This window comes from Artemia sp. Qi Xiang Cuo, chromosome 20 (assembly GCF_049724085.1).
Source record: "Artemia sp. Qi Xiang Cuo chromosome 20, ASM4972408v1, whole genome shotgun sequence".
Taxonomy (NCBI): domain Eukaryota; kingdom Metazoa; phylum Arthropoda; class Branchiopoda; order Anostraca; family Artemiidae; genus Artemia; species Artemia sp. Qi Xiang Cuo.
Genome location: NC_142813.1, coordinates 11,195,800 through 11,221,364, shown reverse-complemented (window position 1 = coordinate 11,221,364; position 25,565 = coordinate 11,195,800). Strand labels below are relative to the sequence as shown.

Below are 25,565 nucleotides of genomic sequence, written 5' to 3'. Positions count from 1 at the left end.
TGTCCCAATGAAGCAGCAAATTGATTTTAATCATCCTCCGTTTCTCGCATTTTTTTCGTAATCTTTGGAATAGTCGTTTGAAATCTTTGTAATCTTCGGAAATATTTCTTACAAGAGATTCATTGGATTACGAAAGACCCCATAATTTGGAGTATATGCAAGGCACTCCACATCAGTTTCATTGGAGTCTGAAATGTACATTTGGCCATGAGAAGGTGGCTCTATTTCATCTTCAGTAGTTTGTGATCGATGTGTCGCTAAATTGATTTTTTGATAAATTTGTCCAGCTGCTTTAAATCTTAATATATTCCGACTATTTATAGTTCGATCATCGCTTCCGCTGAATGAAGCTAGAGCAGAACACGAGTTCAAGTTTCGAATACATTTATGAAACTCTTCAGCGAGCAAGTGACGTCTTAAAAAAAGGCAAACCAATTCATTTGGAAATTGAGATGGTGACATTGCAATTCGACCATGCAAGCAGCGAACTGCAAACGAATTTCCTTTGTTTCCTACTCTTTCTTTCGAAAAATGGAGGGCACCACAGTGAATACAAGCAACGTCGAAGGGTCCCAAAGATTTATATGTTACATTTACTGAGTTTATGGCATCTTTTTACGCATGTACTTGGTTTTGTGCCACACATCATTAGTAACGAAGATTACGACGCCGCTGGTTTTCTAAACGTTTGTATCTTTGCTCTTCTTTTTCATTTTTAATTACGCTCTAATTCTCGTTTTCGTTTATCTTCTAACCGCGCGTGTCTCTGCTGTTCATTTTATTTTTCATACGCTCTAATTCTCGTTTTCGTTTATCTTCTAACCGCGCGTGTCTCGGCTGTTCATTTTCATTTTTCCTACGCTCTAATTCTCGTTTTCGTTTACCTTCTAACCGCGCGTGTCTCTGCTGTTCATTTTTATTTTTAATACACTCTAATTCTCGTTTTGGTTTACCTTCTAACCGCGCGTGTCTCGGCTGGTCATTTTAATTTTTCATACGCTCTAATTCTCGTGTTCGATTATCTTCTAACCGCATGTGTCTTTGCTGATCATTTTCATTTTTAATAAGCTCTTATTCTCGTCTTGGTTTATCTTCTAACCGCGTGTTTCGGCTTTTCATTTTCATTTTCCATACGCTCTAAATTCTCGTCTTCGTTTATCTTCTAACCGCACGTCTCTTTGCTGTTCATTTTTGATACGCTCTAATTGTCGTTTCCGTTTATCTTCTAACCGCACGTGTCTCTGTTTAGAATTTTGATCCATATTGTTATTACTTAATACAAAACAAAACAACTTATTTAAAGGCTCTTTTATATAGCTTTCTACATAGCCACCTCCAGGAACCCCAAAAAATGTTAGAAGGTAAGAAAGAAAAAGAAATCCAGAAGAAGCGAAGAAGAAGGAAAAAATAACTTTAGAACTTTAAAAAACTTTTAGGCGGCTGAAGAACTTTAGAAGGCAAAAAAAAAAAATAAAGAGCTTTAGAGCGCAAGAAAAAAAGATAAGAGATTCAGCAAAAAAGAAAAAAAAAAAAAAAAAAAAAATGAAAAAACTGAGAATTTCGATCTTAAAAAAGTGGACCTATAAAAATAATATAAAATTATACTGAATCAAGTGGTTATAAAAATCAGGATTCGTCACTTTTCATTTTTTGTTCTTCATTTTTTGTTTCCATTTCAACTTCATTCACAATGTAAACAATTTTGTCTTTATCTTCATCTTCCTCATATTCTACACCAGGATGTTGGGGAGCCCTTTTGGGAGGAGTATGTCCTTGAACAACCCCAGGCTCGAACCAATTTGGCTTTTGTGACTATAAAAAGATAAGATGAAATAATAATATAGAAATGAATACCATATACATAGGCAACTTCAAATATTCAAATCATGTGACTGTATATATATATATATATATATATATATATATATATATATATATATATATATATATATATATATATATATATATATATATATATATATATATATATATATATATATATATATATTTATATATATATATATATATATATATATATATATATATATATATATATATATATATATATATATATATATATATAGGTTCTAGGCGTTTACCCTCCCCCCCCCCCGGCGAACACCACCCCGGAAAATACCCATCATGGAAAATATATCCCCCCCCCCGAAAAATATCCTCAGTGGAAAATAGGCTTTCCAAATTTGAGAATTTTATTTGAGTTTTATTTTTTTAGTTTACATAGGGGGAAGGAACTTTTGTGTGTATTGCTTGTGTATTATGCGCCTCTCACTCAAGTTTACGCTGTGTAAAATTCGAGAACACACCGGTTTTTTGTTAGTTTTTCGTTACTTTAGAAATAAATTTGCGCTATATATTTGCACATTAGGCGGGGGGGGGGGGGTAAGCATAGTGGGTCAAGCTTAAACTCAAAATAGCAACAATTAGCATGAGTAGGGCTGACAAGCCCCACACCTCCTCAAGACTAGAAAGGAATTTGCACTTTACTGAAAACAAAATGCATTTTAAATGTTTTCACTTTTTTGACTTCAACAAATAAAGAAGTATTAAGACTATTTAGAATATGTACATCAAACTGACAATACACGGTTATTTTTTTTTTTTTAAGTAAAGAGCAAATTATTTTCTGGTCTGAAGAAGATATGGATGTTGTCAGCCATAATCCTTTGAATTTGTGCTAGTTTTGACTTTGACTATGCTATCTATTGTAATTTCTGTTAGTTTTGGGTTTTATTTATTGGTTAATGGTGATTTGTGGTAGTTCTACGCTTGGAAGATAAGAAAAACAAACTCATAGAATTTGACAGCTCTTTTGTCCGTGCAAAATTAAATAATTTATAATGTGTTGGTTCCCAAAGCCAACTATCTTTTCAAAGGATAGCCAAACCTTCTTAAACTTTTCGGTGCCATATGTTTTAGCTTAATTTTGATGATTGTTTGCCTAATTTTTTCTTCTTCAATTTTTTTTTAATTTGGCACCCGCTACTGCCCAAAATTGCAGAAGTTCATGTGGAAATTTCTTACACAAATGAATTTCTGTTTTTTTTCTAAGTTTTAAGACACCTCTGGTGTGTAAATTCCTCTTTTTCCCGTTCCTTAGCACTTTTCAACGAAACTAAAAAACTCAAATAAAAGTTTCAAATTTAGAAACCGTATTTTCCAGAGGGGGAGGGTATTTTCCGCGAGGGTATTTTCCAAGGAGGGGGTATTTTCCGCGGGGGTTACTTTCCGTGGGGGGTGGCATTTTTCGGGGGGTTAAACATCCCCCCATTCACTATATTCATTAAAGTTATTTTACTGTGTTCATGGCAGTATATTTGGCTTTAAAAAACACTTATTTGTCTATCTATCTAATATGCAGAATAATTGTACCAAACAAATTTTGCATGCAGACAAGCTATGCTTACCCCCCCCCCCCTAATGTGCAAATCTATATCGCAAATTTATTTCTACAGTAACGAAGAAACTAACAAAAAAACGATGTATTCTCGAATTTTACACAGCGTAAACTTGAGTGAGTGGCGCATAATACACAAGTAAAAAAATTCCTTCCCCCTAAGGAAATTCAAAAAATAAAACTCAAATATAATTCTCAAATTTGGAAAGCCTTATTTTCCACGGGGGTATTTTTCGGGGGGGGTATTTTCCGGAGTAGCATTTTCCGTGGGGGGGGGGGTATTCGCCGGGGGGGGGGGGTTAAGGCCGGCCACCTTAGGGCATAACCCTAACCCTAATTTATCGTTTGTAATTTGTTTTCTAAAATTTCTGTATTATTCACTATACATTAGGCGCTTTAAAAAATGAACCTCTCCTAAGAAAAACATCATGCGTCCTTGCCTCCGCGTGTCTTTAGGATAAATTATTCTGAACGCGAACGAAACACACACCACACACACACATAAATTATGTTTCCATAATTTAATAAATTAGGGTAATTGTCAACCCAGATACGTGTTTTGTTGATGGGGGGGGTAATATTAACTAATTTCTGGGAAGGTTTTTAATTCAAAGGAATTGGAAATTTCTGGCGGTTGTTTGTTACGCAAATAAGGGGAATATTGTTAAAGTACCAAGGACACCTAAAATGAAAACTAATTCATTAAATTGGTCAAGTACAAACTTACACAGCCATATACGTCTTAAATTAGTGTGAAAAACCGATAATTCATTTTTTAAGGAGAAAGATCACCTGTTTACATAACGTATTCCAATACGAAAGTTCGAGGCCATTTTCAAAAATAAAGAACGTGTGCTGTTAAACAGCAGAAAATGACCAAAAAATAAGTAAATCAGCATATAGCCTTAGAAAGTGTTGTTTTCTTGTAAGTTCTGGTAAAACAGAAATCGGAACCTAGTTCAGCAAAGCTCTTTTCTTTGAAAAATACTTTTAAGGAATGCTTCTTGAAAAGAGCTTGGCTAGACTAGGCCTATCTTGATGTTGCTAGGATTTTTGGCATTCCTGGATCTTTTAACCATGAAGAAGTTTAAAGGTTAATATTAATGACTCTAAAAGAAAACATCAATATATAGGCTACCCTATTGGTAGTTTTGCAGACCTAATGACTTCCACTGATAGCCTACCTTATGTAGGCTATGGTAAGACACCTAGTAGGCTGTGTGATTTGCTTGAATATTTTGATATAAATCTACCTCATAGTTACTAGCCTATATAATAGTAGCATATACCTTTTATGCTTTTTTATATTAGAAATACAAATTACTTGGGTGAGCACTGTTTGACTAGGCCTATTAAAGTCATTGGTTCTTTATACTCTAAGCAACAAATATTGTCATTTAGCCTACTCTTATATACAAAGCACTATAAAATCAAAACAATAGATAATATTGTGTTTTCTTTAAACATGGAGAATGATATAAAGTCTTCTGTATGACTTTTTAAACATCAAATTAATATAGAGAAACATGAATAAAGTTATACAGAATGCTTTTTGGTTTTCTTATTTAATATATGATCCACTAAAATGTCATACAAAAGAAATTAAATTACATTGCTTCTATGATACTTAAAGAAAATAACAGAGTCACGCAGATGGCCTTTTATAGTTCCAACTGTCGTTCAGGCAGCTTTGTGGTCGCATGTCAATCTAAGGACTTAGTGAACCTACCTGCGAATTTATGTCGACTGGACAATTGGGTTTAGGATGCTTCTTCATCAGCATGTTCCATAGACATTGTCTGCTGTGAGTCAGCCCAAAAATCTTAGTTATCTCTATTGTAATTCAAGCAGAGCTTCTTAGCAGGCTTGTCCGACAAGAATACAAGGTCATCTGAACATGTCTAATGATTAACTTTACCCCCAAGTTACCAGTACTTTCGGTCCACAGTCATAAAACCAGATATGTTAGCTACGACAATTACACTAAAACAAAAATATTTGGAAACTGGTTCACTGAAAAGCCTTGTGTGCAAACAAGTGGCATAGGGTCTACCTGCCTAAAGTCTTAGACAGGCAACCCAGTTTATAAGCTCAGACAGTTACACTGACACAAAATTCATTCAAAATTGATTGACCCAACAAGTTGCCTGGATTTGCAGGTGAACAGGTGACATAAGGTCTGCCTGCCTATAGTCTCAGGCAAGGGCAGCTGAGTTTTAGGACTAACATATGTACATCAAATTGCCTGGACTCACAGGCAAACCAGCAACAATAATAATAATCGATTAAATTTTTAGAACATCTATCCTATAGGCCTTCAAAAAATTATGGGTATTTATTAGTGAAAAGGATGTCACACTGTTATACTAAAGCAATGCAGAAAAAAAGGTACTGTTCTAATATCAGGGGAACATGCGAGAAGTGAAGTTTGGTTAATTCTAGTGAAAAAAAAACAAAATAGGATAAAAATGTAATAGTTTAGAAACAAATTTTTGCTGTATATTTGCACATTAGGAGGGTGGGGGTAAAGCATAGCATATAATAAATACATAACCTAAACTAACCTTGGTACCTTTTTTCCTCCTAAACCTCAAAAAACTAAAGTTTGAATATAGCTCCTGGTGTGAGAAACCCCTTGTTTATAGAGCATAAGATAGGAAATTACTGGGTAATGTTATATGTTCTTGGCTTTTCTCAAGTTGCATTCTTGCATGTTGCCCATATATTAGAACAGTACCAAAAAAAATTAGTGGAACAAAAGAGGAATTATATTAAGAACAAAATTAGAGTCATGGCTTCTGGGAATGACAAATGTTGATTAAATAAAGCAATACCATTAGATCATTATCTGTCATTGTTATTATGTAATATATATTATTGTATTATGAACCATATACAATATATTATTGTATTGTTTGTACTTGCCATTGTACACTGTTTATTCTAATTTAGCATTACGCCACATAATTTGGGGTGCCAATTATGTGAGGGGGAGCAGTTGCCTCAGTTATACTTTGAAAAATACCTTCTTATTTCTATTTTGCTACTTTTTATTTTATCATGGCTAACTGGTTATTTTTACCCCATTTACATTTTGAGGATTGGAATCACTGACATAATTACCAGATACAAATCATCAGCACAACTGGGTTATATTTTGTTTAGTGATGAGCCTGAATAAAAGACTCTTACTTAATTACTTCATAATAAATAAATTATTATGGTTATTAGACTTTGAAGTTGATACCACAAGCCTATGCTTTACTCATCCCTTCCCCTAATATGGAAATATATAGCCTAAGTCAGCTTCAATCATTAGTCAGCTACATATGACCTATTTTTCTCCTTAGCCAGTTATTTAAAGAAGCAAATTTTTGAGCATAGGGTTACTAGGTTTCTATGGCTGTTCTGAGCCTTCTAGCCCCTTCAGGGCTCAAAATTAATAGTCCCTGTAAAGTGATTATTTAATTATAAAAGAGCATGAAAAATACTCATTATTTTGAATTGTGCTGAAATGCTAAATTTTGTTGAAAACTGCTGTCTAGGCTATGTACCAAAAATATGGTGTTGATTTATAATTCAGGGTATATTTTTCACCATTATGGAGGGGGGGAGTTCTGATAAATTTAGCTATATATGGATTTGCAATGGAGTTCTGACTATATGTGTGTCTTATTTTTTAGGCCAGACCATCTTAATATTAAATTAGGCTAATCAGGAAACTTTGAATATAGCTTTGAACTTAGAAGCTTAATTTTTTTATAATGCCCTTTGCCTATCACATTTAAAACAGTTGAAATGGGTGACTTTGATATTGATTGTTTTTTTTTTGCTCTTTTGGATTCTTAAAAAGATATCTTGTATTAAAAACAGGTACTATCAAGGTACTAACACTTAAATATAATAGCTCCCTATGCCCCCTTCTCTGGATACTATCTTGATAGGATACCGTCTGTGCTTTAAATAACAAAAATATTTAACTTATTGGCACCCCTTCTTTAAAAAAAATTGAGGTATTATGATTTAAATATTATAGCTCACTACTCCCCCCCCCTCTCTGGATACCACCTTGATAAAATACCGTCTCTGCTTTAAATTATAAAAAAAAATTTTGGGGGATCCCTGCTTTCAATAAAAAAAAAATTCGATATATTATAATTTAAATGTAATAATTCACTCCCCCCCTCTGGATAAAACACTGAAAGGATACCGTCGCAGCTTTCCTTAGAAAAATAAGATACTTAATAATTAATTAGATGACAATATTGTTCAAACAAACATGCAAAATAACGGTAAAAGCTTAGTGTTCCTTGAAAAAAATTGAGGGTATGAGTAAGGTGGTACAAAGACAACAACAAAAATGTCGAAATTACTTAGATATACCTCAAATTATTTGAAAACTGAGTCATAGATTTGCCGTGGCATTCAATAAGACCTAAAGAATTCAATTAAAAGGGAGCACACACACAAGCCAAATTAGCCCAGTAGCCTATGAGAAATTGCAAAATACCCAAGACACTGAACAAGTCCTAATGGGGGGCCTTGGGTCTATCAAAATAATTCAATGGTTTATCAGGGACTTTTATATCATTTTCTTCTGTCGCCATTTTAAATGAAAAAAATAATTAACCTTTTGGCATCCCCGCTTTCAATAAAAAAATGAGGTATTATCATTTAAATATGATAGCCCCCTATCCCCCCTCCTATAGGCAATAATTTACAATTTCTTTTTGAATCATATTTTTTAGGTAACTTCCAGTTCAATCTTTAATTCCCAAACCTTGTGCATAGCTTAGTCTATAGCTAAATTTTGTCACAATAGAAGGTTTTTTTTGGGATTCAACTTGAAAATAAAATTCTTGACTACAAACGATGTAAGAAATAGCGATTGGGAAACTGCATTCGAAATGATTTGAACTCATTTCATAAAGACGATCCTGTTTTTTGTCAACATATGAAGAACTGTGTATGTTGCAATATTTGCAATTGCATCTGTCTCTTTTTTATGCAAAGTAACAAGAGACGAAAATTAACGAACCAGAGAGTAGTGAAGAATTATGGTATGCCAAGTAATATTTGGCAGGGAAAGTCACTGGTGATAAATCGCTAAGGGTGGCACCGTTACTGCGTGATTTTCGGGGATTCGGGGAACCAAATTTTTTTTTGGGGTGACGCATAGATTTTCGGGGAAATACTCAAAAATTTGGGGATAGCGCAAGCCCTGCTTGATTTCTAATCAGGAAAATCGAAATACTAAACCACACGAGAAGGAAAAGCTCCAAATTTGCGGTTGACGCAATAAAGAATTGCCGCAAAATTAATTTGAAATCGACCGAACGCCGCCACCTCTGTAGGTGGCGGCGTGCCGGCGGCATTGCGACACTTTGGTGGCGCCCAGCCTTTCGTCGGTGGCGTGTGGTCGCTCCGCCGGCGCGGCGTCTAGCTGGAACAAGTATCCTGAAATGGTATCTTGCATACCATCTAGCGCTTGGTCATCATCAAAATATTTTCTGACACATCAGAATAGTCACTTTCTGAACTTGAGGTCATATTTTTTTCACAAAATGTATTTTCACTAATATATATATAACAATCAACAGATTTTGTAAATTTTAATTTTCACAAATGAAAAACAGTGTCGGATTCGTAGGAAATAGTTTTCTCTAATATTAGTCAGCTCCGAAGTTTATCGTTTGTTTTATTATTGACAACACTGTTTTGCGAATTTATTCAAAGTAAAAATGGTAGTAGCAGCTAAACAAAAACTCATAGAAAAACCCGGATTTTCAGGTATGAATAGACCTAAAATAGATTAAGAGGGCTAAATGTGTTTTCATTTTGGTGTCCTTGGTACTTTAAGGGTGGGATGTTTTCAGATTTGTGGAGATTTTTGATTTGGTAGTTGATGAGAGCTAGTTAAGGATGGTATTATCAAAATTGGTGTGTATACTTTTTTATATTTTTATTTTTTGGCAGATATTTTCCGAGTGACATTACGCAAAGGGATGCCATAATATTTTGGCAGACGCGCCACTTGCCAGGGTAAGGAATTTGAAGCGTCGAAATTCATATTGGCACGTCTGTATTCCTCTGATACGAGGTGATCTCTTGTGAATATTTTATTAGATTTGAAGTGCTTTAGTTTTTTATTGTTTTTATTTTTAACCAAATAATTACCTTTTATCCATTATATATATATATATATATATATATATATATATATATATATATATATATATATATATATATATATATATATATATATATATATATATATATATATATATATATATATATATATATATATATATATATATATATATATATATATATATATATATATATATATATATATATATATATATATATATATATATATATATATATATATATATATATATATATATATATATATATATATATATATATATATATATATACGAGTTTTATAGAAGATATAGGACATTATAGGCAATATTGTAAAAAACCTGAAATGCCGAGAAGGGCATGGGTTCGAAAGTCTCCATTCCATATAGTTGTTTAACCTACGGCAAAATCAAACAATTTTAAAGCAAGGATGAACCAGCACCCAAATTATGACTTGGAATAAAGATATTTCGACTTAAAGTCTACTATAATTAAAAAAGTAAGCATATTCGTACAGTCAAAACAATGCAGATTTTGAAAAGTTACAACTTCTATAGAAACCAGGCCGTCCCAAAATAGAATGAGAAGATGTCGAAAGGAAGGACTCAAGGGGAATTGGAACTTCATGGGAGGGGGTAAGAAGTGAAGCTACGATCGGGTGCAGCTGTATCGTCCCCAGGTGACTAGGAGATAGAATGAGCTACTAGTAGTAGCATATAAGCAACGTGGTCATCTAATCTTCAATTGTCTCTAACAGTCAAACAGTTTAACACGGCACCCTCAAAAACTGCCGAAAAATTAGCGCTTGGCTAATTTTTCGGCAAGCGGTAAGATGTGAATTCGGTATTCGGTAAGTAGTGAAGCTAAGATCGGGCGCAGCTATATCTTCCCCAGGTGACTTGGAGATAGAATGAGCTACTAGTACTAGTAGTAGCATATAAGCAACGTGGTCATCTAATCTTCACTTGTCTCTAACAGTAAAACGGTTTAACACGGCACCCTCAAAAACTGCCAAAAAATTAGCGCTTGGCTGGCAAAAATTTAGCGTCGTGGTAATAGATAGCAAACAGAGGAGAGAGTCCCGGTGTAAAGGCAGTACATACGACCAGTTATGTGACCTTATATTTTTTTTTATTAGACTGTCAAATTTACACTAAAGGATATTTTTGCAACGAAAGAAAAATATAACGAAGAAGTTCGTCATACATACCTCAATGGCCAGTTTTACGGCAGCCACTTTCCTGGCATAAAAGTCATAAACGAACTTGGCCATCGCTGGCATATCTGGCATTACCAGTGGGGGCCTTGGAAAAGGTGCTTCAAGAGGCCGCATTGTCGGATAGGTCTCATCTGGGAATATATGTAACACTGTTGGTCTCTCTAACAACTAAATAGAAAAAAAAAATATGAAACAGGGTTTTAGGGGGTAGGTTTCCTTTTCTTTCTTTGATATAATTTTGGGGAACTTAATACTATGTGTTTTGTTTTACAGTATACAGATGGCTACACAAACCGAAAGGCTTATTGACAAATTCTCGTTTTGTTAATAAATATTTTCTCCCTCTCTATCTTAAAATAATAAATATTAATAATAAAGGTCGTGAATACTTAAGGGTGCACTTAAGACTTAGTACTTAAGTCAAGGATTATAAGTTATAAATTTGGCATTACGACAAAGGTCATTACTACACTTTCAAAACGGGGTTCCAAACAACAAAATAGATTTTAGACGTATTTCATTGCATTTTTCAAGACAGAGCTCTAAAAATAATCTAAAATTATTATCTAAGTCCAAAAAATAATCGTAAATATCCTCTAAAAGATAATCTAAAAGATCTAAAAGATAATCTAAAATTATCTAAAAGATAATTTAATAACCTAAAAAATTATTTAAAAATAATTTCCCTCATTTTGTCTGCTGTTACTTTCTTAATAGTCAATACACCATAGAACTTTTCACTTCTATCTTGCGAAGCGAACAAGATTATTCATATACTGTTGACAATACTGCTCGCTGATTTGAACAATTAAGCGATCGAATATTATTTCATATTTTTACTTTATTTTCCACCGTAGAATTAGAATATAAAATTTTTGCAGAATTTTAATGCTCAAGATATATTTAATGCTCTTGTTTGCGAAGCAAACAAGATTATTCATATACTGTTGGCAATGCTGCTCGCTGATTTGAACATTTAATCGATCAAATATTATTTCATATTTTTACTTTATTTGCCACCGTAGCATAAGAATATAAAAATTTTGCAGAATTTTAATGCTCAAGATATATATGCAAAACAGACCTTACTTATGCTTGCAGTAGCACTGGCATTTTTAACATCATCTGGAATCAGAAATTCAGATGTTTCACGGGAATTTGTTTAACCATAAGCTCACAAGGCTCAAAACAGATCTTGCAATCATAGGGGCTGCCCAGTGGCAGTTCTGAGTTCTCTTGTGCCCAGGGCAAAATCTTGATAAGCACCCCTTCCTTATCTCCCCAAAAAAATCAGACCAAACTTTAACAAAATTTTCATTTATTAGAAAAATTTTTATTTATCAATAAAATCTTCATTTATCAAAAAAATTTGAATACAAAACATAAAAAAAACATTAAAATTGATTAAACTCGGTATAGTTACTTTTATTTTCCTGGAATGGTGATGAAGATAAGTGAAACATGAAAATTTTGCATTCGATTTCCTTATACTTACTGCCAACTGCGCCCTATCCTTTATTCTAATACAAATAAAATTTCAAAAATTACGAAATGAATATAACCGATAGACCATTTATTTGTTTTACCCGTAAGATTTCTGCAATCGGGGCAAGCTCTGTCCCCCCTAAGACCGCCTCTGGAGCCGCTCGAGTCTGCTATTTCGAGTCTGCTATCTGACGAGCCTGCTATTTCAAAATTGGTGAATACCGTTCAAAACAAAGAAAATTTTGAGCACAAATGAATAGAAATCTAGATATATAAAATTTAGATCAGCTTATTCCAGAGAATATAATTCCAGAAAAATTTTCCGTGTTTATCCATAAGTTTTCTACTTGCTCCCTTTTTGCTATAACTATGTCTGCGTTTTTGGCATCTTGTTTCTTCCTATACTCTTTCTTTTCTGGCCCTTTGCATTTTCTGGTATTTTTTAGTTTTGTATTCGTTAGAAATATGTCCTCTACGAATAGGAATTCGCCGTTTTTTTCCAGTTTTTTAATTTTTTGCAACTTCTAACTCTATCTCGCCTGCTGTTCTGCTTTTTCTCCTTGTTACCGCGTTACTTCCTTTCGTTATTGACATTTTTTTCTATGATTGCGGGTTTCTCATGTCCCCAAAATCTGACCCTAATAGTAGCCTACATCCGTTGCCAAGTTAGTCCCCAGTCCTACTCCTTTTGTATAATTTCACCCGCGTCTTCAATTTCCAGGGTTACGTATAGTCCAGGACTTTTAGCTAAAAAAAGTGTCGGACCCGGACAAAATTGCAATATAAACGAAAATGGTACCAAAATGATCAGAAAAAAATTCTGTACAACATACTAAAAGTTCCCATAAATCCGAGTACCCGAAAAACAGGGGAAAAGGGGGAAATGCGGGGGAAAATGGGAAAAATGCCGAACATGCCCAGAAAATAGTTTAAAGTGAGCTTTCTGAGGTTTTCACATACTCTGATTACGAAATTGACATCTAAAATTCAGTATAGAAAAAGAGTACTACGGAAAACGGGGGAACAGCGGAAAGAGGGGAGAAAAGAGAAGAATACAGGGTAGGAGTAGAAAGCGGTTTGAAAGATATTTTCTGGGGTATTCCTATCTGGTGATTACGAAATTGAGAACTAAAATGATATAAAAGAAAATGATTAACATAAAACGGGGAAATGGGGGGGGGAGGGAGGGGAAAAAGGGAAATATACAGGGTAGGGGTAGAAAGCATGTGGAAATGTTTACAAATGTTAATACAGGAGATCTATAGAGGTTCGGCTACCCCATAGGTTCGGAAAAGGCAAAAAAAAACTCGAGAAAGAAATACGGAAAGATACTGAAATTACTTTATTCCGTATTTCTCGCCGTTATCAACAAGCGCGTGGGTTCGTCAACATAATCCTGTTCTAATTCCGCAGCACGAATAAAGAGAGATACTAAGGATCTACTGACGTTTCTTGAATTCCTTCTAGAGAACTGTCCTTTCACTAGTTCCACAGAGCTTAGAAGTATAGGTTCCGGGCTGATTGCCCAAAAAGGCGTCAATGCGGAGGATGCTAAAGCTGTAGGTGAGCTGATGCTCCAGCACATTGATGGCCAATCTGTCGAAAGTTTTTCATTCAGGAAGAAAGACAAAGTCATTGCACTGGTATCGGACAGGAACATTAGTATAGATAGCGAGATTTTGCATATTGATCTTGCATTGATTTTTCAACGTCATTCGACTGCTGTCCATACATCTGAAAATGGCATGGCAGAAACTCTACGTTACGAACTGTGCAGTTATCCGCCCGCTTTGTTTGAAAATTCTGGCATAATGCGTCAGCCAGACAAACCTGCACTAGCGAAGGCAATATGGAAAGAAGCGGAAACGGACTCGATTCACCACCTGCCAGTGTCAGATCGTGTCACTGTAGTTGACGGAGGTTGGCTGCTTCAGCAAGTACCTTGGAAGATTGGTGATACTTATGATTCATTCTGTGACAGATATGTTTGTTTCGTTACTCGACACTGTACCTCCCCTACTGTTGTCTTCGAGGTATACAGCGCGGGTCCAACCGCGAACGATGCTACCCAAACCCGACAGTGTAAGGGAATCCAGCATCAAGTGATCGATTTCAGTTTAGGGATTAAGCTCCAGAAAAAGAAGGAAGACTTTTTGAGCGACTCCCAGAACAAACAGCGAATTATAAGCTACATCGGGGAAAAACTCAAAGCCAAAGGATTTGAAGTCGTCCATGCGAAGGACGATGCTGACTATCTAATCGTGAAGACTGCCGTAACGAAAGCAGAAAACTCTGAAACAATAGTTCTTGGCAACGACACTGAACTTCTGATTCTACTCTTGTATCACCTCCCGCCTAATGCAAAAACACTTTACTTCGAATCGTCAACGAACGCAAAAGAAGCGATAACACGGTTCTGGTGCCTCAACGAAGTTAAAAAAAAAAAAAAAAATGGGAGAAGTATCCAGGCTACTTCTGGTAGGGCACACACTCTTGGGATGTGACACGACCTCACGAGTTTTCGGACTTGGAAAGCAAGCTGTGCTACCTCTTTTGAAGAAGAGCGAAGTGTTCAGAAAAAAATGCGAAGTGTTTCTGGATGAATCATCGTCTAAAGATGAAATTGTGAAAGCGGGTGAATATATTCTCCTCAGCTTGTATAAAGCACGACCAAACGAAGATCTCACTAAGCTGCGACATCGAATTGTCTTGGAAAAAGTTTCTTCGTCAAATACTACGGCGTTTGTTAAGTCTGAAAGGCTTCCGCCAACCGAAGCTGCAGCTTCATTCCACTCCCAGTGAGTGCGCCTCCAGGTATCCCGTTGGAAAGGGGAACCAGCTGACCTCGACCCGGCTGACTGGGGTTGGGTCCTCAGAGACCATAAATACTCACCTGTGATGACCGATTTGTTTCCCGCACCTCAGACTCTTTTGAGTGTCGTGAGATGCATCTGTAAGACAGGCTGCGAGAACTCGCGATGTAGCTGCAAGAAAAATGGATTAGCGTGTACGTTCGTGTGCGGAGAATGTCAGGGTATCAACTGTTTGAACAGGGACAACGAGACTGTCGAAGACGAGGAGCTCAACTAGTGACATCAATACTGTGTTTTTCAAGTCAACTCTACTGCCTTAAAAAGTGCAGATTTTACCTATAGTTAATGAAGTTCTTTTTTTAGTTTTTTATTCAACGATATTGCCTTCGAAAGTACAAATTTCACCTATAATAGCTGAAGTTTTATACTGTGATCACTGCCAAGCGGTTGTTTTCTTTATGTTTAGTAATTCAAATGGTTGTAAGAAATGTCTGTGATTCAAGAAAGTAAAAGTTTGATACTTAAGCGAGTTACTTTGTCCATAGGCCTACTTATTAGCCATTAGCAGCTGGCTCAGGAGTCAGGCTTCCCTTCCCCTTTTCCGTTATTTCCTCCAGTTTTGTTCGTTTTTCATGGTTCTCGTTTTCTTTCCTTCATTTTAGGTGTCAGTTTCGTGATCAGCAGATAGGAAAACCCCAGAAAACACATTTCAAACTGATTTCTACCCCTGACTTCAATTGTCCCTTTTATTCCCCTCTTTCCCCCTTTTCCCCCGTTATGGTGGGGCTCATGTTCTTTGTTTCATTTTAGATGTTCGTTTCGGGATCAGCAGATAGAAAGACCCCAGAAAACATATTTCAAAGTGCTTTCTACCCCTACCCTGTATTTTTAAATTTTTTCCCCTATTCCCCCTGTTCCCCCTGTTTTACGTAGTTGTTTTATTCTATACTGTCTTTTAGTTGTGAGGTTCGTGATCAGGGTTTGGGAAAGCCCCAGAAAACTCACTTTGAACTATTTTCTGGGCATGTTCGGCATTTTCCCCAATTTCCCCCGCATTTCCCCCTTTTCCCCTGTTTTTCGGGTACTCGCCCCACTCGAATTTATGTTAGTATGTTGTACAGAATTTTTTTCTGATCATTTTGGTACCATTTTCGTTTATATTGCAATTTTGTCCGGGTCAAACCCTAAAAGTCCTGGACTAGTATGCTGTTGGGCACTTAAGATTCTGTCCGTAATAGCATAGGGTTGCAAGCTTATCTTAAAAATAATTAGCTAAGGAAATGGCAAATTCAACCAAATTCTGCACAGTCCTGTTAGATTGTAGCATATTTTGCAATAGTGACGGGGAAAATGAGAGTCAAAAATTTTCTGAACAACGGATGCTTTAGTCTTGAGTTACTTGAACTCTCAACACAGGGGGTTTTTATTCCCTAGGGTAAGGGAGTAAATCTGCTTAAAATGAAAAGGCGTAATTAAAAAAATGTTCGGTAATTGTAAAGAAATGAAGAAAGTCTGTTTTAAATCTGTTTTAAAATTGCTATTTCATTACTATCAATGTGATATTATTACAAAATTATCTGTTTTATCGTTATACTATGGATACAGAGCCTGGGGTAGTTTTGGTAGTACCTGGGGTAGTACGTGGGGAAGTTTCAGAACGTATAATAGCCCTTGTTTTTATCATAAAATAAATTGCAAGACGATAAATTTTTAACCAGAATGGTAAATACCAATAATAAATAGTAAATCAAAAGATTGTAAGACTCTTATGATCATGGTTTGTATGGATTAACGAGTGAAATACAAGGATTTTAAGGACATTAATTCAACGACGTAATTAGGATAGAATATTAGAAGAATAAGAAACAAATATCAAAAATAAACTTGAAGATTATTCTAATTATATAAATACAAATATAAATTATATAATATAAATTCTAATAATATAAATACAAAAAACGTCAGAAATAATCATGAAGTAATTTCTGTCAACGAAATGAAATTTCTTGGAGTAAAAGTGTATTGGCATTTATTTTAGGTAGTTAAGCATGGTATTTAGTTGCCAAGTTGTCGAAGAATGCGACGGTGAAAGTTGGGCTGGTATTTCAGTCCAAAGTCCATAGTAAGACTACAATACCTTATTACCAAGGAGTTCAGATCAAGCTGATTTATACCGTTTTCATAAAGAGTAAAGAGAGAACCAAGATTGTCAATATTTACCCGTTTTACTCATTCACTATACTGTTTACTTTACCCGTTAGTTTTACCCGCTTACCCGATAGATGTACCTGTTTCCGATACTTTGTTTTCATTTCAATTATAAATGGACAGGCAGTGCACCCTAGGGAACTATCTACTATAATTTTAAGCTTATTATTTTAGTATAATTATTTTAGTATTATTATTTTAGTATTAGCATGTTAATAACGAAAAAAAAAAGAGATAAGAAACGCAAGGAGCTACGAAAAGCAGCAATAACAAAACTGTAACAGTAAATAGCAACAGTAACAACAACAGTAAAAATCAAAGTAAGTCAAGTTCAAAGAAATGAGATATAAGCAAAACATTAAGCAATATAAGCAAATGCCGAAATAAAATACTGCGCAAAGAAATTAATGTCTGTTGCTGAAGTTAAATTCTACTTATGCAAAACTCTACTGGCATTCCTTCTAGTTTGTCTTGAATGATATTTAATTGCCAAGTTGTCTTGGTAGGGGGGGGGGGGAGGGAGAGGGTCAATGGTAGGTGAAAATTGGACTGTAGGCATTTCAGTTCAAAGCCCCATAGTAAGTTTATTCATCTTATTTTCAAGTAGGTCAGATGAAGCTGATTTATACCATCTTTATAAGGAGTAAAACAAGAAGAAAAGATGATTTTAAAGCCATTTTTTTTGTATATAAGCCGCCTATTCTCTACCCTTTCTAGAAACTTTACCTGAACTCCTGAAAGAATGTTTATCACTGTGTTGAGGCATGGAGTACATGTCAAAATTCATTTTAGTATTTATGAGATCAACTAAAAAAAGCGTATCATCAGCAGTTCTAGCAGTTCTACGCTAATATAAAAGAGTAAATTGGCAGTTCTATCATTAACAGTTCAGTAGCAGTTCTGAGTTCCATGGAAAATGTTGAAAATTACACAAATAGCGCCCTTTGAATGAATGAACCAAGTCAAGAAATAGCAAATTTTGAGGTGTAGCGTGGTCCTAAATTAAGGGGCTAACGTGGATCAGTTAGGTGAATTTTGAGGGCTAACGTGGATCGGGGCTAACGTGGATCAGCTACAATTTTTTAATAACTGTGAACAATTGAAAGATCGATTTGCTCAAAAAGTGATATCTTTTCGTGGTATAATTATAACTTTCTTTGAGGTCTTTGTAATTTGTAAATTTGTTGGTGTCGTTTTTTGTAAAAGAAAGTTGTACTGATAGATAATTTGGTTTATTTGTTTTATTATTATTAATTAGTTTATTTTGAATTTTTTTATTATTATTATTATTTATTTCTATAGGAGACACGTAGGGTCACCATCCAGAAGAGTTTAGAGGCATGGTAAGAAGTAGCCACCGTATGAAGGGCTTCCTGTTGGGGGAGGACGCCCTTTTCCCCGGGAATAACAATTTTTGTTTCTTTTATTGGAAAGTTTTTGGTAACAAAAGCAGACTTGAAGTGTGTAGTTCGGCTGCTATTTAATAAAAATAAAGAATAGGTGACGTATAAAGTTAAAACAAAATGTGTTTTGAAATTAAAATGCGTTGTCTCTGAAGAGAGGAGGTGGGTTAAAAAAAAAGAAAGAAAAAAAGGATGACATCTTTTGATTAAAGACGATAAAGATGAAGAAAAATATGTTAATAAAAACCCCGTGGGTTTAGCTGCACGTCGCTCTGAAACTACACCTGGGATTTTCATTGCATTACAGTAAATGTTGCACTGCATTAAGTAAAGATCAACATAAAATAGAGTCTAGTTCCTGAACGAATTCAAGAAACTTTTCAAGAAACTACGGGACGAGTGGCAAATGTCTCAAGATAGGAGGGGGGAGAGGTCACAGGCTTTAAACCAATGGTAGTACACGGTGGTTAGTCTAGGCAAAGTACACTCAAGCTACAAATTATCTATATTATCTAAGTTACAAAATTTTAATTGGGTGACAGATGAGCTAATAAATTAAAACTCATTTTAAGTTGTTTTTTTAGTTTTCAAACCGCAATAGGCCCCGAAATTACTGCTTAGGTATGAATAACCTAAGTCAATCTTAAACAGGCCTAAAAAAATTGATACAATCAACATATACAAATAATGAAGTTACTTACTCGATTGAAAGTAGGCTGCAATTCAAAACAATTGGCGAACAAGTCAACCCTGGCAAATACGTACAAGCCTAGGCGTCCACGAGACATTGCCACAACCAAACGTCGAACATCTCGTAGGTGGCCAATATTCCGCGTTTTCACCAAAGACAAAAGAATATAGTCATTTTGTTGCCCCTGATATTTGTCAACCGTTTCTATCTATAAAAAGACACAAAATTGTATTCATATTCATCAGAACACTTCAAAAAATGTACATTAAAAGAAGAAGAAGTAAGAAGACAGATCTAAGGCCCAAAACGGGTGGGTCCAATACGGGTGGGACCAAAAGGGGTGGGTCCAAAACGGGTGGGCCCAAAACGGGTGGGTCCAAAACGGGTGGGCCCAAAACGGGTGGGTCCAAAACGGGTGGGCCCAAAACGGGTGGGCCCAAAACGGGTCTTATGCTGATTTATGTGTTTTAAACATAATAGATTTTTCTTACTCGTCATAATCTGCTAATTCGGTCTTAATATCATTCTTTCTTAATGAAGCTCCTGAATCAGCTGAAATAACATTTAAAAAGTTTTTATAACTTTAAAAAAGGGCTACTTTTAAATCCAAAAGTACTAAATACTCTAAAATATGCTCGAAAATGACTGGCACAAAAACCGTACGTGATAGAATAAATACGAATGTACTTTTAAAACAAGCAAAAAAAAAAAGAAAAAAGAAAGAAAAAAAAGCTTCGATTTTGTAAAGTACAAAGGACAGTAAAACGAGATAAAACACAAATAAAAAAGAAACTGCAGAAATAAATTTTTCCTAGACCTTGATTTATATAAGAATCAAACTCCAAGATTTCAAACATCAAGAATCAAACTCCAGATTTCACTTCTTCTTGGTTCAATTGAAATATGGCCCTAGAACGGCCCTAGAACAAATTAAGAGCCTATTTTAAGTATACCGTTCAGAACATAAAAATTAAATTTTCCAGAGCACTCAAAGGGTACCTGGCCCCAAGGCTTCCTCCAAGGTGCGTGGGTTTAATATGTTTATTTTAAAACACTTAATAGCGTTTTGAGAAAATAACTTTAGATCCGTCCTTCTTTACGTTTACGTTCCGTCCAGATCCGACATTCTTTACGTTTACGTTTCACGCGACTACGTGAAGTACCTAGTTCCAAGTCTTGTGCCTTGGCGAAAATTCCTGGGTGAAAGTTCAATTTGAAAAAAAGATGGAAAAATTCATCTGTCCGGACAAAGATTATGCACAAAATAAGCAAAAGTTTTATTAGTTTTTATTGAGTTAAAAATATTCAGTTTAAATCAACAATTTATTTAACTTGTTTTTAAAATTCTAATTATAATTTTGATTAAGTAAATAAATAATAAATAAAACGTTATTATTCAGGAAATAATATATCAGAATAGATTTTCCCTATTGTAAAAATGTACTATTGTTTTTTTTTTTGTGGATTCTTTTTCAGATTTTTTTCTCTTTTATTTTGATAAATTCATTATGAAGACAAGGTAAGTTTTCTGTCAACCAAATATACTTGCTGGAATCCCAATTGGAGCGTCCCTTGGTCGAGGTTCTTCCAAAGTCCCCAAATTTTTCCGAGTTTCAGTAGATTTCCACAAAAGAAAACTGGGTTACAGGGAAATTTGGAGAAACCCAAACTGTTTGGTCATTTTTTGCTTGAAAATATTTACCATCTCCCATTACAGCATAGCTTAAGTCAGTTTAAACAAGTTCCGAGATATCAAAATATTAAGCTAATAAGTATTAATATACAGATATTCCTTTTCTGGTAAAAATAGTTTCATATTTCTAGGCCATATTAGTTGGTAAATTTTGAATATTTCTAATTTGGGAAGAGCTATTTTAGTCTGAAATAATTTAATCAAACATCAGACGAATTTTATTATATGTGCATGTAACAAAAATTAAAGTAAAATAATCTTTATTTAATAATAATAAAAAAAAATTAATGAATGCATATTGGAGATCAGTAAAAAATTATTCACAGTAATTCTTTTTTTTTGGCTGTAAATCGGTCGTATCAACCAATAACCATTAAAATATACGTTTTTTTCGTTTATTTTTCCTTTCTCCACCATACAAGACCAAACAAATCTTATATGCTGGCAATTTTGGACATTTCTAACTTAGGTATAGCTAACTCTATTCCAGAATAGGATACACAAAAAAAATCGAAAAAAAAAATCATAGTAACCAGTGTAATGTGAGCTTTAATTAATCCCAAAAAAGTCTAAAGTTAAGCAAAATAAAATGTAAAACAATTGTTAAACAAATACTTACCTGATGGAACGAATATGATTTGAGATTAGAAATATACACAAATCTTAGTTCATTTCATAATCATCAAAATGTTTGGTTTTTGTAATTACTCTTAATTACTCTTAATAATATGACTCTTTTGTTAATTACTCTTTTGTAATATGAGCTTTGCTTAATCCCAACAAAGTTTAAAGTTAGGCAAAATAAAATGTTCCATAAGCATTTGCTTGTTCCATAAGCACATTCGAATTTTTTTCTATCACGTATAGTTTTTGGCCCAGTCATTTTCGAGCATATTTCATTTCATCCTTTTTATTTTTTTGACAAAGAATTTTTTTGTTTAATGTCCTTGGTGCGCTAAGGTCAAATTTGATGAGTCCACGATGGGTCCACGCGGCAAAATATATTTTGTTTTATGTCCTTGGTACGTTAAGGTCAAATTTGATGGGTCCTCGATGGGTCCACAGGGTAAAAGATATTTCGTTTGATGCCCTTGGTACATTAAGGTCAAATTTGATGGGTCCACGGCACCAAAAATATTTTTTTTGATATCCTTGGTACGTTAAGGTTAAATTTGATTAGTCCCGATGGGTCCAAGGGACCAAAAATATTTTGTTTGATATCCTTGGTACGTTAAGGTCAAATTTGGTGGGTCCATGATGGGTCCACAGGGTAAAAAATATTTCGTTTGATGCCCTTAGTAAGTTAATGTCAAATTTGGTTGGGTCCACGATGGGTCCACGGTACCAAAAATATGTTTTTGATGTCTTTGGTACGTTAAGGTCAATTTTGATGTGTCCCGATGAGTCCACGGGACCAAAAATATTTTGTTTGATGTCCTTGGTACGTTAAGGTCAAATTTGGCGCACGGGACCAAAAATATTTTGTTTAATGTCCGAGGTCAAATTTGATGTGTCCCGATGGGTCCACGGGATCAACATTATTTTGTTTGATGTCCTTGGTACGTTAAGGTCAAATTTGGTGGGTCCATGATGGTTCCACGGGACCAAAAATATTTGTGTTTGATGTCCTTGATAAGTTAAGGTAAAATTTGTTGATACCTGGGATTATTTAAAGTTCTTCTTCTACTTCAGATTCATAAGAGGAATAAAACAAACATAAATAAAATAGAATACAGAAGATTGTTACCTTGTGAGGAGATCCAATGATTGGATTTTTAGCACATTTTGTTTCTACTATGTCCCTTATTAAATGCTTTTGTCCATTGTAGGTGGTCAGTATAGAGATTTTAGAGGCAGGGTACCCTAACAGTCTCATATAAGTAAATACTGCGACAACATATTCAGCTTCCGCCAAGTTCTGAAATAAAAAATGAAAATAAATTCAGGATCACGAGAGATAGAATTTTCACTTATAGCATTTTGCCCAAATGCGGGCCAATATTACTGTTTCGGTAAATGGTCAATACACGTCCATGTCCGGCCTTATATGGAAAAAGACAATTGCAACCCTGAATTTTCAATATCCGAGGGAAAATAAATTTCAGGGTTAGACAAACTCTTCAAAAGACTACACAGTACACTGCCCGTCTATCGTAAATAAATAAAACTAATTAAAGAAGAGATGACTTTCTTTCTGCTAAGACAGTTATTGACGATTTGACAGTTATGACAGTTTGACGGGTGACGATATGACAGTTATTGACGATTAAGAAACACAAATATTCAATCTGTTGTACCGATAGCTATTTTTGACAAAGAAGAAAAAAAGCTAAATAAAAACCTTCTAAAAAACACATAGTAAAAAGTATGCCTACCCGATAAAAAATGCATTTACTTCAAGTGTTAGTGATTATTTCTATTATGCTCGAAGCGGAAGGGTAAAGGTCAAGGCGAGACTGAAATAACTAAACTGAATAGATAAGTCAAAGTGATATAAACTTTGGGAAAAGTCATTGCACTTTGGCTCGATTAGCATACGAATCAATTTTCAAATATAAGAACATTAAAAGGCTTTTGAACTGTTTCTGATTTTAATTATTTTTTTAAATTAAATTTTTAATTAATTAAAATTTTTAATTAAACTTTAAATAATTTTTATAATAAAAAATTATTCTCTTAATTAATTAATTTCACCCAGCCTATACGTACGATTTCTCAAATAAGGGGAATGTAATATTTTGTCAGAATCTCACGCCAGAAAATAAGTCGTACTTACACAGTCACCAACACAGTCAACACGACGCGCAACACAACACACAACACTGTCACCATACTTTGCGTTTTGTTGCGTGAATTATAACATTGGATATGTTTAAAAAACCCAGCTGTATTTTTATCAGGTGTGAGTTTCTTTCGTTTTCCTTTTTCTGCAAAAGGTTTGTGTTTTTCCTCACCTTTTTACGTATGTGTTAATTTGTTTAAGATGTTTTTTTTCTTTTTTTTCCCGTCGATAAGATTTCCGGATGTGAAGCCAAAACATTTTAAAGTTCTCTGTCTTATTAAAAGTTTTATCCGTTTGAATTATCTTCATTTCATCCTCCACTTTCTAATTTTTAATTTTATTTACTATATTTTTTCTTTTTAATTTCAGCCACTTTCTTTAAATATCAATGTAGAGTTTGTCCGAATATAAATACAGATTGTCCGAAAGCAACTTCTTTAGCCTGGGAACCTATTAAGGGATTTACTTTAAATAGGTGACTTTTTTTATTCATTTTAACTTATAATATTTTTTTTTATAAGACTTGACCGTCGATGTTTGTGACGGGGATTTAGATAGACCATCAACAGGCAAATCGGATGACACGTTTAATTTTGGACCTTTACCATCTCATACTACCCCCCAAGAGTTGCTTCACAAATAGGCTATTATGAAAAATCACAAAGATTGTCAGTTAATCTAAGTTCAATGACCTTTGGAGGGGGAGGGATAGAGATAGATACTTGAAGCGCGGGTTGAGGAGTATTGCCTGAACCGGGGGTAGGAGAGATGATTATTTAAAAATTGCAAAGAAAAGCTGGATTTTTTTTGTGGGAGGGAGAGGGATTGATTTCGTATACAGATATTAACTAATAGATTGGATATCACAGAATTCTCACTCGCTGAAATTCTGGCTCAATTCAGGCATTTTTTTTTTTTTGGCGCGATGTAATCCTTGACTAAAAAAACAGCACAAGAACTTTTAATTTGTGTTCAAATGATCCGCGTTATGAGTAACTGCGACCTCTAGTTCGGCAGAATTACCCCTGGGAAAGAATTTATAATTCAACAGCCCAATTATGAAAAAAGAAACACATATGTGCTAAAATAATTTAAGGTAATGTTAGTTTAAAGTCAATACAAGCACTCAACAAAGCACGCGTGTTCGAGTTTTGCACGCGTGTTGGCAACAAAGCACGCATGTTGGCATTAATTCCTGATGCTATGTTCCTTGATTTTCGTAAGGCATTGTTCTTTAAGTTTCTTAGTGTGCAACAATATTGATGTCAACTGTTCATATTCTTTCAAAACAACTTTGTAAGGATTGCAATGAAGTTAGAAGCCTCGTCACATTACTATATTCACTATGCATCCTTTCGAGTAAGACAAAGAGAGAAAAATATCAAGAACAAAAACGCAACAAAAAACAACGGGTTTACGGTCAGTATAAGGAACAGAAAAAGACAGATATTCTATCATCCATGTATCCTAGGCCAGAACTAAGGTTGATAGACATGAAGTAATGGTAACTCAAATAGTCAATCTGTTCTATGAGCCATTTGAAGGCAATTGGAGACCCCAAATAAAAATTTTTCTAAAATTTATGACTGACCATGTCCACAGGACATGCAGGCAATTGGGCAACTGAGATTGTACATATTGTATGTAATATTGAATTAAAAGTTAAATCTTTTCACTTTAAAAAAAGAAATGGGGCGCTTAATGGAGGT

At 34.6% G+C, this 25,565-nt stretch overlaps 1 protein-coding gene across 1 annotated transcript in view; it reads right to left on the bottom strand.

Moving 5' to 3' along the window:
* Positions 1-1,585: 1,585 nt before the first annotated feature.
* The window catches only part of LOC148939861 (RNA helicase aquarius), a 242,439-nt gene continuing 218,459 nt past the window's right edge, over positions 1,586-25,565 (bottom strand). Inside the window, exons 22-25 of the mRNA XM_089106313.1 lie at positions 22,822-22,992; positions 19,392-19,589; positions 10,773-10,949; positions 1,586-1,812 (exon numbers count right to left, since the gene is read on the bottom strand). Coding sequence (XP_088962439.1) covers positions 1,627-1,812; positions 10,773-10,949; positions 19,392-19,589; positions 22,822-22,992 — 732 coding nt within the window. The 3' untranslated portion in view covers positions 1,586-1,626. The remainder of the gene's footprint in view (positions 1,813-10,772; positions 10,950-19,391; positions 19,590-22,821; positions 22,993-25,565) is intronic.